At 41.2% G+C, this 14592-nt stretch overlaps 1 protein-coding gene across 2 annotated transcripts in view; it reads left to right on the top strand.

Annotated features, from left to right (window-relative positions):
* Window positions 1-14592, top strand: part of PREX2 (phosphatidylinositol-3,4,5-trisphosphate dependent Rac exchange factor 2) — a 226555-nt gene that overhangs the window by 173258 nt on the left and 38705 nt on the right. For both annotated transcript variants that reach the window (XM_070391971.1, XM_070391970.1), the window contains exon 35: window positions 7706-7820. In XM_070391971.1, coding sequence (XP_070248072.1) covers window positions 7706-7820 — 115 coding nt within the window. The remainder of the gene's footprint in view (window positions 1-7705; window positions 7821-14592) is intronic.

Raw genomic sequence — 14592 nt, 5'->3', positions numbered from 1 at the left:
CTGGGACCTCTTGGGGGGATGTCAGAGAGCCAGTTTTGGCCCGATCCCCACAGGCCAGGCCGAGGGACCCCACCGGTGCACAAATCTGTGCACTGGGCCTCTAGTATATATAGTATAAACTTGCTTAATTAGACCTGCTTTCAGATGTAGCTAAACTTTTTTCAGCCCAGTGAAGCACCCCAACTTCTCTTTCAGGTAATTGTCAACAACACAGCAGTAAATATCAACACGAAGTAGATTATTATCGTAGATCATGCAGGGAGAACAAAGGGTAAAATATTTAACTGCAGCAGTGTTTGACTATATTCTGTGCAGTGAGAAAACCTGAAGTTTTTCAAGGTCCACCATTTCTTACTTCTTTTCAGTCAGGTCAAGTTTCTAAACTTTCTAAATCTTCTTTTTCTGGCTAATGAAAAGAAAATAGGATTCTGCCGAGTCTCTTATCTACCTACTCCAGGACTTCTGTGAGGATCAAATGAGACGAGGCACGGGGAAAACACTTTACAGACATTTGGTTAAAGTGTGAAATGTTTGCACCTGGCTATAAAGCAAGTCATGTTCCTGGGCTGAAGAAACTGCAAGGAGGCTAGTTGCTAGGGAGCGTAAGCTGGGCATTGCAACGTGACGTCATTACCAGCACCCACGATTGTTTCCAGGCTGGACTGGGCTGTGGGCCGCATTTTGCGCCATGGGGTCTCGGCAGCATCAGCTGCGATTTGGTAGGCTGTCACTCCAGGGTGGTGGCGGAACTGTGTCCCACTTGAGGCAAGCCGAGTGTTGCTTTGTGGACACCAGGTCCGCAGTGACATTTCTCTGTAAATGGCCCCTGTGTGTGTCATGGCAGCTCTTGCATTGAGCATCTGCACCCCTGGTGGTCAGTGTGTGGCATAGTGACCAGTCAGATGGTAGGACACTTAACATATTAGCCTTTTATATATATACTAGAGGCCTGGTGCACAAAAATTTGTGCACTCGAGGGGGGGGGGCGGGAGGGGGATCCCCCAGCCCGGCCTGTGCCCTCTCGCAGTATGGGACCCCTCCGGAGATAACGACCTCCTGGCTTAGGCCTGCTCCCGGGTGGCAGAGGGCAGGCCCAATCCCTAGGTTCAGCCCCTGGTCAGGCTCAGAGCAGGGCCGATTGGGGAATTGGGGCACCGCCCCGTCATGCACAGAGCAGGGCGGATCGGGAGGTTGCGATGCCACCCTCAGTCACGCTCAGGGTAGGGCCAATTGGGGGTTTGGGGTACCACCCCCTGTCACACTCAAGGCAGGGTCGATGGGGAGGTTGTGGTGCCACCCCCTGTCACGCACAGAGCAGGGCCAATCAGGGGGTTGGGGCGCTGCCCCCTGTCACTCACAGAGCAGAGCCGATCAGGGGGTTGGTGCACCGCACCCTGTCAAACACAGAGCCGCAGGGCAATCAGGGGATTGGGGAGCTCCCCCCTATCAGGCACAGAGCAGGGCTGATCAGGGGGTTGGGGCGCCTTCCCCTGTCACGAACAGAGCAGGGTGGATTGGGAGGTTGTGGCCCCGCCCCCTGTTACTCACAGAGCCCCAGGGCGATCAGGGGGTTTGGGCGCTGCCCCCTGTCACACTGATTCCGGTGCTGGGAGCCTCGCTGCTACGCTGATCCCGGTTCCGGGAGGCATATTACCCTTTTACTATATAGGATAGAGGCCTGGTACATGGGTAGGGGCTGGCTGGTTTGCCCTGAAGGGTGCCCTGGATCAGGGTGGGGGTCCCCACTGGGGTGCCTGGCCAGTCTGGCTGAGGGGCTGAGGGCTGTTTTCTGGCTGGCGAGTAACTGAAGCTCCTAACCGCTCCTTGTTTTCTTTTTTTTTTTTTTATTCTGGGCCAGCTTTAGCTCTGAGGCCTCGCTGCTGAAAACATCGATACAATGTTGCGGTCCAGCTGGGTGAACCTGGCTGAATGAAAGCCGGTTTCTAGGGTTTTGTTTAGCTTCTTATTTGCAACATAGTACATAGTTGCTTAGAGTTGCAGCTGAGAGGCCGGCAAGTTAGGCGGGGAACGTTGGAGTCTGCAGTCACTGAAGCAAGCAAGCCTCCCTGCTCTCTTCAGTGCATGGCTGCCGGCCGCCATCTTGGCTGACAGTTAATTTGCATAAGGATATACTGATTAGCCAATGGGAAGGGTAGCGGTTGTACACTAATTACCATGTTTCTCTTTTATTAGTGTAGACTAGAGGCCCGGTGAACAAAAATTTGTGCACTCAGGGGTGGGGGGGGGGGGTTCCCTCAGCCCAGCCTGTGCCCATTAGCAGTCCAGGACCTCTTGGGGGATGTCCACCTGTCGACCTAGGCCCACTCCCCGGAGATCAGGCCTAAGCTTGCAGTCAGATATCCTTCTGGCAGCCAGGGAGCCCTCGGGGGATGTCCGACTAAAGGCTTAGGCCCCCAAGGGAGCTGTGATGAGGAAGCTGGGGTGACAGAGGAGCCATGCTGTCCAGCCCCGCCGCCCTGGGTCGGGTCACACACGGGATGCCTGGGCAGGCCGGTGGATCGCTGTTGCCCTGCCCGGCCGCCCCGGGTCGGGTTGCAGGCGGGATGCTGCTGTCCCGCCCCACCGCCCCGGGTGGCAAACAGCAGGCCCGGATGGTGGCGGGGCAGGCAGGATGGCGCTGACCCACCCTGCCTGCAGTATGCAAATTAGCCGCCATGTTTGTTGGTGGTTAATTTGCATATCACACTGATTAGCCAATGGGAGGCATAGTGAAGGTATGGTCAATTACCATGTTTGTCTATTATTAGATAGGATATATATATATATCTCCCTCTCCTCTCCTGTCCTTTCTGAAATTAAGAAAAATATATTTTAAAAATGTAATTTAAAAAGAAACTACAGCAAATGTTAGTTTTAGTAGTTACGCAGCAGTAAAATATGAAAAATGAATTGAATAAGCATCTGTGGAAATACTTGTGCAGTTAAGGTCACAGATAGGTAAAGAAGACTAGGGAACAGTTTGTCTCATTGAGATTCTGTCTTTGATAAAATTGCCTATAGAAAGGGCTTGCAGGAGTTCCTCTGCGTTCATAAAACTCCCATGAGGAACCATTAGTAGCTCTCAGTATTCATCAGATTGAGGGAAGCACATTAAATATAGCCCTGGTTTGAGTGGAGACTACAATCTGGTAATTGAAAGTGTTGATAAATGGAAGAGATTCCAAATGGAATCTATTCTGGGATAAACATTTATTTGGAGGGCTTTGGTTCTGTGTGGACATGCATACATGAGTCTTTGCTAGCAAATAAAAAAAATAGAAATATTAGATGAATTTGAAAACTTCCTGGGAAATTTATTAAAATCCTCCCTCAGAAAGTTGTCAATAGTACTGTATACTTGAACAGGAAGTGAATGAGCTGCCTTCTCCCAATTTTCTTACTAGAATGGGTTTGGGCAGGGGAGGGCACACTCATGGAGGGGGCACGCTGTAGAGATGGGACCAACAATTAGATCAGGAATTCCAGGGTGGAGGCCAGTGGGGAACACATTAGGGAACATGCATCACTAAAGATCAGAGCTGCAGAACAGAATTATAGGCAGACAAAACGAGTGGCACAGATTTCCCAGGTAAGGGACACAGACACAGTCAGGAAACTCAGCACAAAGCATAACACAATGCCAGAAGGTGACGATCACGCTAAAACAATCTTCTGTAAACACATCCTACAAGTCAGGGGATTAATCCTGTTGGGATCCCCCAGCCCTAGGTGAGATAAAGGAAATAAAAAATGGGAATAAAAGAGGGTATTGAGGGTCACTTCCTCCTCACTGACTTTCACTTCATCCCCACTGGCCTGCTTTCATGCTGTCTCTCAGTGGTTCCCAGTACTGGCTGCATATTAGTCCCCTTGGGAAGGTCTTAGAAAATACCCAGGCTTGGTCCCAAACTAAACCAATACATCAGAATCTCTAGGAGGTGAGGCCCAAATGCCGGTATATTTTAGCCTTCCAGGTGATTCTAAATGTCCACTGGGAGTGAGAAGGCACAGGACTATGTGGAATATGAAACACTGTGCAATTATCCAGTAAGTATTTGCTTAATTAGAATAATTCATTTCACAAATGTTTGACCCTTCTAGATTCTGAGCAGTTGTGGGGAGGGAGCTGGGCTTCTGCGTTGTTAGGCCGTTAAGATGCAGGCTGCCTCCAAAGGAGATGTAATTGCGTGGGACAAATTTCCAGCAAAGGCTGAAGATGCCTTAGAGAACTGAAAGCCGAGGATGTTTTTCTGGTTATCCTAGCAGCTGGGCAACATTTTTGAAGGGGGATCTGAGTGGGTGACTCTCAGAGCATCTGCCATAGTCCACATCTCGCACCCTCAGATCCATTCATTTGTTAAGAATCAGGAGTGTGTCCCTCATGACTGATGGGTCTCCCTTCCTGGGAGGATAATTGAGAAGAAACATGTTAATGGGACAAGCTGTAGCCCTATTGCTACAGCTGGTCTTGGGCTGCAATCGATTGTCATTTTTCCTCTTCTGGTACCCATTATAGATTAGCTTTGTTCTCAGCTTGAACCTCTGCTGCTCTCTGTGGCATGCATGACCAGGACCTTCATCCCGGAGGGTCAAAAGTGGGCAAGGGAGTATCAAGAGGGACCTGAGTGGATTACCTGGATGCAATTCATATTCTGCCTCATAACTACTCCCTTATGATGATCAGGGTCTATTAGTCTTGCCAACATGGTATTTGCTCTTCTTGGCTGCTGATGCCTTGGCACAAGGAATCTCCAGGGCCCAGGTGGCAACCACAGCTTACAGTTTCGTGGAACCCCTGCTTTGTTTCCTAGGGTATGTGTGCCCCTTTGAGGATCGGAATCCTTAAACCCAGGGAGCCAGAGTTTCAGGGACGGAACGAACACAATCCCTAAGTGAGGCATTGGAACTGAATTTGTATTCATTTAAAGGACTGCCACACAAATGGCCACAAACTAGGTGGCTTACAACAGAAATGTATTCTATCAGAATTCTTTTATTTTATTTTTTATTTTTTATATTTTATTGATTTTTTTACAGAGAGGAAAGGAGAGAGATAGAGAGTCAGAAACATCGATGAGAGAGAAACATCGATCAGCTGCCTCCTGCACATCTCCCACTGGGGATGTGCCCGCAACCCAGGTACATGCCCTTGACCGGAATCGAACCTGGGACCCTTCAGTCCGCAGGCCGACGCTCTATCCACTGAGCCAAACCGGTTTCGGCTCTATCAGAATTCTTGAGGCTAGCAGTCTGAAATCAAGATGTCCACAGGTTGAGAATTAAGGTCAAATACTAAGGACCTTAAAATATTAAGGTCAAATTCTAAAGTCTGGACGTTAATGTACATTAACCTACTTTTCTGAGAATAGAAATTGAATTTGGCAAAAGTCATTCCATTTTCTTTTTTTTTTTTTTTAAACAATAAATACCAAGCCACGGACCTAAAAGGGGGAATGTGTTTCCATACAAAGTTTACTTTTTAAATATAGAACTCATCTGTTTTATTCATTTCCCCACAACACCATGCAGGTACCATAAAATTTTGTGAAACTCTGGTGAAATTATTAGACTCTCTTCTCTTAAAAAATTTTTTTTCACATAGTTGTGAATTTTAACTGTTGTTAATTTGGAAATATTGTCGAGAAGAGTGATGAAAATGTCCATTTGCTTCTAAAGTATAACAAACCTTTAGAGCAGGACTGGACATTCTGGTTAAAGTCAAGCCATCCAGACTTTTATAAAAATTAGATCCCAGGTGTTTTCTTCTTTCCCTTCCATCCCCCAGCCCCTGTTCCCCTCTTACTCCTTCCTAGTGTTTTTCCAGTCTCTTTGGTCTTGAGTCGCAAACTTCCTGTTTGGCTAAGCACACTCATGCTTAATCTATATGCCCTGGAAATTGGATCATGCCCATAGAGCATAGGGCATGTTGCCTAGTACATAAGACACGTGCAGTGAATGATAAGAGTAGTCATAGGCTCTCTTAATACTATTATTTACCTTAATTCAAGAACCATAATTCGTAGGTAATCTTCTATTTCACAAATGAGGAACCTGAGGCTCTCAGATATTAATTAACATGCCTAAGGTCCCACAGCTACTATGGAACGCAAGTTGTGGTTTAACTCCAAGGCCAGGGCTTTCATTATTAGCTTTACGACTAGTAAGAGGAATCTGCATCAAAGTATGACCATTAATAGATTGATTACTCCTGGAATATTTGAAGATTGATTTTTCAGGAAGACTTCTTTGTATGTCTTGTGTGTATTCAGGACCCAGAAGCTTGCTGAACTAGTGCAAATATTCTAATTAATGCAGAGTTTTAAGGAATAAACAAATAAACAATCATTGAAACAAGCTCCACATTTTATTTCCTGTACTGGACTAACTGTAGTAGTCTTTCTGTCTAATTTTGCATAAACGCTTTTCTTGATTATAGGCCAGTAATCCCATTTTTAAAATTTCAAATGCAGCAGTACTCAAAGTTTTGTTGTTTCTTCAATGCTCCAAGCTGACTAGTTTAAAAATATAGCACAGCTGAAATTAGCAGTGACTTTCTTATTTTGCCTCCCAAAATGGTAAGACTCTGTTAATTCAAGGAAACCTTATTATTTAGTTTAGAAATGATTGCATTTAGAAGTTTTGAAAGATTAATTTTTATTCAGTTGTGAAATAGTCTGCTGACAAGTGAGGCTCTTTAGTGGCAATAATTTCACGGGGAAATAATTTACACTGGACAAGATTAATTCCTTTGCCATTCCTGTTGCTGGCAATCTCTCTATAAGAAATCTTATACTTCTGGGCAATTCCATGTGATTCATTCCCTCGTAAAAAGGTTAAAAATATCATTGCATAAAGTGTAAGGGGAAAAGAACCACTTAACCAAAAATGTTAGTTAAGAAGGAAATTTATATTAATCAAAAGACTTTTAAAATCAATGGGAGTTTTACATATATATATATATATATATATATATATATATATATTCACACACACACATTTGTTTATCCTTTTTTATTTTTAACTAAATTTTGGGGAGAGTCAGTATTCTAAGATTTAACTTTAAATGTCTTCTTTATTACACTAACATTTCATAATTTAATTGCAGCTATAAGAATGTGAATATACATGGAGATGACAATTTCAATTTTTACTCACATATGTTAATATACATTTCTGCCTCTCATACATATGTATGTGTGTATTTACCTTTGTGTTTATATATTAATAACATATATGAGTTTGAGTTTAGCTTCACAAAGAACATATACAAAATGTTTTAAGAACAGAAAACAGTTTAAATTAGAAATTCCTTTCCCTGCTTAACAGAGAGTCATCAAATGTTTGCTATTGATTATGAGAGGAGAAGAATGATTTTTATTCATTCTTGCTCTAAGGAAAGATAGTTTCTTGCATATATGGTTATATTTGGTGATATTTAATCCATCTATGTATATAAAAGCCACGTGACCAGAATGACCAGAATAATCGAAACGACCGGTCGCTATGTCAAGCACTGCGGCTGGCCAACCTCCCGTGACCCCTCCCCCCGGCCAGCCGGCCCCCATCGGCCCTGATCTGGGCAGGCCGGGGGACCCCACCTGTGCACAAATTTGTGCACTGGGCCTCTAGTTTACTAATAACAAGATTAAATGTGGAGAAACTGAGTTATAAATCATGTGAAAAGTACATTTACTTGTTTCCACAGCCCTGGAGAGCATGGAAGGATATTATTATAGAGACAATGTTTCAGTGGAAGAATTTCAAGCCCAAATAAATGCAGCCTCATTGGAAAAGGTCAAACAGTACAACCAGAAACTCAGGTACGTAATTGTTCAATGGTGGTGAAGGACTGGGTGGCATGGGAACAGGATGGAGGTGGGAAATGGGGAGAAAAGGGGACATTTGTAATACTCTCAATAGTAAAGATTTAAAAAGTTTCTGTTTCTGTATTTTGACAGGGACAGATAGTGTTTTTGCCCTTTAATATTATTCATTATATTAGATGATTCATGATATTTCTTTTGATATAAAGTTCTCTAGGATTTACTATTTCAAATATTCTCATGGCTACTAATTTTCTATATAAAATAGAAAACCTGTTTGTAAATTTTCATGCTATGCTCTTAATTTCTGTTGAAGATCAAGGAATTACATATTTAGTAGACCATTTTCTGGGGGGAAAACATTGATGTTTACAGTGATGTCCCTAGGAGGTTCAGTGGGTTGAGAGTAAAATAGTTTTATTATGTTCCATTAAGCAGCTGGCACCCTCACAAAGAGAGAAGCATAAGTTTAACATGGAAGATATAAAGAAACATGTACTTGGTATCAGGAAAATATCTACTTTCAAACACATCTGATGTTAATGTTTGCATTTTACTGTGTTGTTTTTCTCTCTCTAAAAATGTTACTGGTACAGTGATCAATGGCAGAGAAAATTAACCACAATGTGTTATAATTCAGCAGCTTTAATTTTCTTTTTTTTTTTTAATATATTTTATTGATTTTTTACAGAGAGGAAAGGAGAGAGATAGAGAGTTAGAAACATCTATGAGAGAGAAACATTGATCAGCTGCCTCCTGCACATCTCCCACTGGGGATGTGCCCGCAACCCAGGCACGCGCCCCCGACCGGAATCAAACCCGGGACCCTTCAGTCCGCAGGCCGACGCTCTATCCACTGAGCCAAACCGGTTTCGGCAGCAGCTTTAATTTTCAACAAATTATTAACATTCCTCTTATAAATGACTGAGAGGCCCGATGGATGAAAATTCGTGCAAGAGTAGGCCTTCCTTCCCCCAGCTGCTGGCACTGGCTTCCCGCTGGCAGGCACCCAGGACCCAGACTTCGCTCTGGCCCCGGCTTCGTCCGGAAGGGCGTCTGCTCTAATTAGGATATTACCCTTTTACTATTATAGATTCTGCTAACAGATTGCCTTTTAAAATTGCTGATTGCAGCTTTTATTTTAAAGAAAATATATTTTTATTCCACCTTAAGCCCTAATAACTCAAAAACACTATTGAGACAATATTTTGGTTTTGTTCACAATATGGCTAAATGTGGAAGACAATTCCTAAAATTCCTGACAAGGAAGGGGTATTGGTTCCTGTGGTTATGACTGATGTAGGCTTTCTTTCACTAAAAATGCTTTGTCTCCCTACCCCAGCTTTACAAAAAACTATCCCTTTTTCTACGCTTTTATTTTTACTTTTTTCCAGCATTTTATCATCCTCTGAAGCTCTACCCTCAAAGCCCTCAATATCGTTTTCATTTCTCATTTTCTCCTCTTCCTAAAATGTAGTTAAAGATCCTGATGATTCTCAGGCTGCCCCAATTTTACTGCCTTGTCTAGACTTTGTAACTCAAAGTCATGTAATATACTAACTGCTATCACAGGAAAAAATAAAATCAATATTGAAATTTTAAATAGTTTGTCTACTGATTAAAAAATAATGAGTTTTGAAGCCTTAAGTTCAATCTTATGAAAATCTCAACATGGAGTACTGTCTTCACAAAAGAGAAGTTTTGCCTGCATAACCGATAAAATATATTCTTAGGTTATCTTTCAAATAAAGACACGAAATGAAAGCATTTGTGTAGAACAGGTGGGCCTTGAGAGTACGTCCCTGGAGTCCAGTTTGAGAAAATAGTTCTAGACCATTGCTGTGGCTCCTACCTGGTCTTTCTCTAGGAACCAGTGTTGTGTTATCTACTCAGGAATTTGCTGCCAGATAATAAATGTAAACCTCATCTTATCATGTCCTTCTCCTGCTCAGAGCATTGGGTGATTTCTTATTGTCCCCTTGACTTCTCACTTAGCATCTACCACCCCTGTGTCTGTTTATAAAACTACTTTTCATACGCTTCTATGTCCAGCTCCAGTAGAGTCTCCTCCGTTTTTATTACTGGGGTGGGGTGAGGCCTGGGCATTAGAACCTTTTAGAAGTCCCCTAGGAGGTTCTAATGTGCAGCTTGTATTGAAAACCAGTTCCCTTAGCTCCAGGAGTTCTCAAAGGATGATCCCCAGACCAGCAGCCTCAGTATCACCTGCAAACTTGTTAAAAAAATCTCGTGGTGGCCCTGCAGTCTGTGTTGTAACAGGGCTTCCTCGTGATAATCATGCACACTCAAATTTCAGAACCACAGCCCTGAGCTAAATGGATGTCAGATCACCCTTGCACTCTTTCATTTTGCTTCATTTGTGGCTATTACAGAGTTCAGTGTTTCTCCCTGATGATAAATTACAGATGTACAGATTTCTCATCTTCTTGAATCTTGTTTTTATAGTTTATATATAATTATATATGTAATATGTATTTAATTTTACAGTTTACATTCAGTATTTACCAGCACAGTTTACATTCAGCATTATTTTGTATTAGTTTCAGGTGTGCAGCATAGTGGTTAGACAATCATATACTTTACCAAGTGCCCCCCCTGATATTTCCAGTACTCCCCTAGCACCATCCATAGTTATTACAATAGGATTGGCTATATTCCCTATGCTGTACTTTACATCCCCGTGACTGTCTTGTAACTACTAATCTGTACTTCTCAATCCCTTCAGCTTTTCACCCAGTCCCCCAACCCTCCTCCTCTCTGGCAATCATCGGTCTGTTCTCTGTATCTATGAGTCAGGTTCTGGTTTGTGTTTGTTTGTATTGTTCTTTAGATTTCACATGTAAGTAAAATTTATTCTTTTGTAGCCTCTTTGAGATGAAGGGTAAGTTTATTGGTATTCCCATTGTGCTTATTAGAGTACTTTGTGTAAGAAGTTCTCCATACTGTAGAGTCGTTGGAAAGTTTTTACTTAATTAGCTTCTAATTGCAAATAATATTCAAAATGGTTAAAGTTCTCATGAGACAGTAATACAGCCAGCAGAGACCAACTGGCTGGTCTGACCATGCCAGTCTCCATGGGAATACGGGCCAGGCATTCAGAGCACCTGAGGTGTCCTTGCCACCTGCATCAGAGCCCTGACACTGGTGGCCGGAAGGCAACCTGGTTTAGTTGTTATCCTCAATAGATAGTGTTAAGCCAGCAGACATATTTGACACCTATGTCTAAATTATACCCTCCCGTGCCAAGTCAGAGTTCTTGATTGGTTGTCTTCTGATTATTAAGAAATAACAGCATGTAAAGTATCTAACATAATTTCTAACCAAGAAACTCAGGAGCAAGGGCATTTTTATTCTCTACCTTCACCATCTATTTTATTCTCTTTTTTCTACCCCAGGCTTTCCTTTTTATTCATTCCCTCTGGACACGAGCCATCATTTCCATTAGCCTTGTTCTTTCCTGCCTTACATAAATGCACTTTACCATTACCAAACTCTTTCATTTTAATGCATCCTGGTTATGGCCAATAGCACCACTGCATGGTGACCGGTGAGATAAAATGTAATGTCAGTGTGAACATTATTCCTTGTATGAAAGTACTCCTTTCAATTAGAGGGTTTTAGATTATTTTTAAGTATCATTTTTATTATAAAGTCAACAGTAAAATAAAACAGAAAAATCAAAAGGAAACAAGTTGTACATTAGTTACTGAGGTCATTTATCATTTTTGTGATGTGTCAGCTTCCGACTGAAACTTTTTAGCATTTATGTTTCAGGGTATCTAAATGTAAATTCATCATCCTTTCAGAAGGAAGACAAGAAAATTACTGAAAGCATATATTCTCTTAAGATGTGCCTTTGTGGATATGGATTGGCACATTTTCTTTAAAAGAAAGTTTTTAAAGGGCCAAACTATATTTGATATAAGTAGAAAAATGATAGAGATTTTATTTGTGTTCACAAGGAATGCTACCCAAATACCAATCTCAGAGTCATATATTTTGAACAATTTTTTCAACTGAAAAAATGTCTGGTTGGAAGTTTTGGCTATTCCCATGATAGCACCTCCATGAAATGTGCCATTTCTCTTTATTTTGAAAGGGGGCAGGGATGTCATGAATGCATTCTCCTGGTGTGAGATAGATGTGAAGGATGGTGTGGGCTTACTGCCATTTCTTGTTTTTAAGTACAACTAGGAGTAGTGTGAGGACATGAAGGACCTCAGCCTTCACACCTCATCTCCAGTCCTAGCCCCTGTCTCCATCCCATGTCCTTCTTCCCTCAGAGCCTTTAACTCATAAAACACTGTTTCTCATACCTTGTTTAGATAACAAATGGTGTTTCCAAGCTTGAAATGGAAAATTTTGGTTGTTCTATTGATGAGCAGCTGTGGAAACCACCTTAACTCAACAAGAGTATGGATTTAATAAATCTGGGAGAGAAAGAATGAGAGAGAGAGAGAGAGAGAGAGAGGGAGAGAGAGAGAACATTAATCAGAATATAAATAATTCCTTATCCTTCAGATGTTTTTCTTAATAAATCTGTGGCTTTAGAGTTATGAAATGATGGGGTTTCTTTTTAAATTAACTGGAAACATTCCAGATGCATATTTATCTCCTCAATAGCAGTTTTATATTTATTTTCTAGTTTGTCTTTCAGGTGGATTCTATGTTTCCATACCTTATGATGCATCCATATTCAAAATGCATCCATATTTTCTGTTGCTCTAAGACAAGCTGTGAACTAAATGTGTACATCCAGTTTCTTTCTGTTTTCAGAGTTGTAAATTCTGTTTTATATGAGAAGTGATTATTTAATAGCCAGAGAAATTAACTAAATTTACAAATGGCTGAATGTTTTCTATACTTCTTTCCTATATGTGAAATATATAAAGGCTCTGGCCTAGAATTTTCTGGATATAAAAAGTAGACTGGATGCTAGAATAAGTTCAATAAAATAATAATAGCACAAAAAAGAAGGCTATTACACTAAAATTAATCTGATCTCCAATTCAATTCAACTATTTTTATGGTACTTACTACACCAAGCACAGAGGCGACCAGGACATAGTTGCCCTCCTATGCATTGAGTGAGGCAGATAAATAACTCACAAGTATAAGTTATACACTTGTATAACATTTACAATGTGTAAGTTATACTTAAGTGCCAAATCCTCACACAATGTAATCATAAAGGCATTGCTGGATACTTACATTTACTCCACCAATCTTGTATTCCCACCAAGTACCAGGGACAGCGCTTCACATTGAGGGCCTCCCGGTAGACAAGATTGTTGTCTTCCAAGAAAATTTTGTCTATGGGTTATGATAAACAACAAACAACATTTTTAATAACAATTTGTAGCAATGTGTGGAAAAAATAATGTAGGAAATGTGTAAGGTGCTACGCATGTGCATAAGAAGGGAATCTGTTTTAATTAGAGGCAGGATGGGGTGATGGTTGAAGGTTAAAGGAGTGAATTATTTGAGGAAGTATGATCTTTGTGCAGCGATCTTCTGAAAGAGGAGTTGAAGCTACAGTGTTCAGGGAAGAGGGAATAGGAGATAAAAGTGTGGGGCAGGGGGTATGTTTTAGGAGAGACAATAGCATGTGTGAAAATCCTACAGAGGGAGGAGAAATAATAAAGTGGTTGGAATTCAAAAGGAAGAGGGGCATGAAACAGGTGTGCAGATAGAATCAGCATGTCCACCTGTACCTCCTCTGCTGTCAGTTCTTCTTCAGCTTCTTTGAACCCAGCTATCATTCAGGGCATGTGCTTCAGGTCCATTTCTATTTGGTGAAAGAGTATAATTATTTAAGACCCATCTCAAATTTATCTTTCTGCAGGAAGCCTTCAGAAGTTATTACAGTCTCAGCTGGAATTAATCACTTTCTTCTTTAAAACTTAATAACCTCTTGAATGTCATTTGTTTTAGTCTGACTTGTGAGTTATTTATCTGCCTCACTCAATGCATAGGAGGGCAACTATGTCCTGGTCGCCTCTGTGCTTGGTATGTAGTAAGTACCATAAAAAGAGTTGAATTGAATTGGAGATCAGATTAATTTTAGTGTAATAGCCTTCTTTTTGTGCTATTATTATTTTATTGAACTTATTCTAGCATCCAGTCTACTTTTTATATCCAGAAAATTCTAGGCCATTTGAAGGGCACAGATGCTGGCTCTGTTGGAGACCGCTCTCAAGAAAACTCATCAGCATAGCCAAGGTTCATAAATTTCACATGAGACAAGAGCAGGTAAACTTGAAATTACAGTGACACTCTTAAGAACAACCTTATCTTTTCTTTATTTGAAAAACACTATAATTCTATTAAATGTTGCCACCACTACTTTCTGAGAATATGATCGAGCAGCATTTACATATATATATACATGTAACCTTATTTCATTTATCTGCACTCTGCTCATTCTTATCTGCATGCAGACTAATTCATTTGCCCTTGAGGAATTGTAATTTTATCTAATATTTACTTAACTTCTACATTAAAGGAATTTTTACTACAATCTTTAGATAAGAGCAGCAAATGAGATTTGAATTACTTAACTCAGTGTTTTCACATTCTATGATAAGTCTTTTATTGTGATAATATTTATCAAGGATGAATAGATACCATGGCTGACAAGCAGAAGCAGATACTAGTAAAATCATCTTCAAAAAGAAACCTTTGAATTACTTCTGTCTCTAAGCTAAGAAAAGCTGTTGTTTTCACCAAAGCAAAGGGAAGATCAAAGGAC

Source organism: Myotis yumanensis, unplaced genomic scaffold (assembly GCF_028538775.1).
Source record: "Myotis yumanensis isolate MYYU_CA2020_CCGP unplaced genomic scaffold, mMyoYum1.0.hap1 SCAF_15, whole genome shotgun sequence".
Lineage (NCBI taxonomy): Eukaryota > Metazoa > Chordata > Mammalia > Chiroptera > Vespertilionidae > Myotis > Myotis yumanensis.
This window is presented reverse-complemented; position numbering and strand designations above follow the sequence as displayed.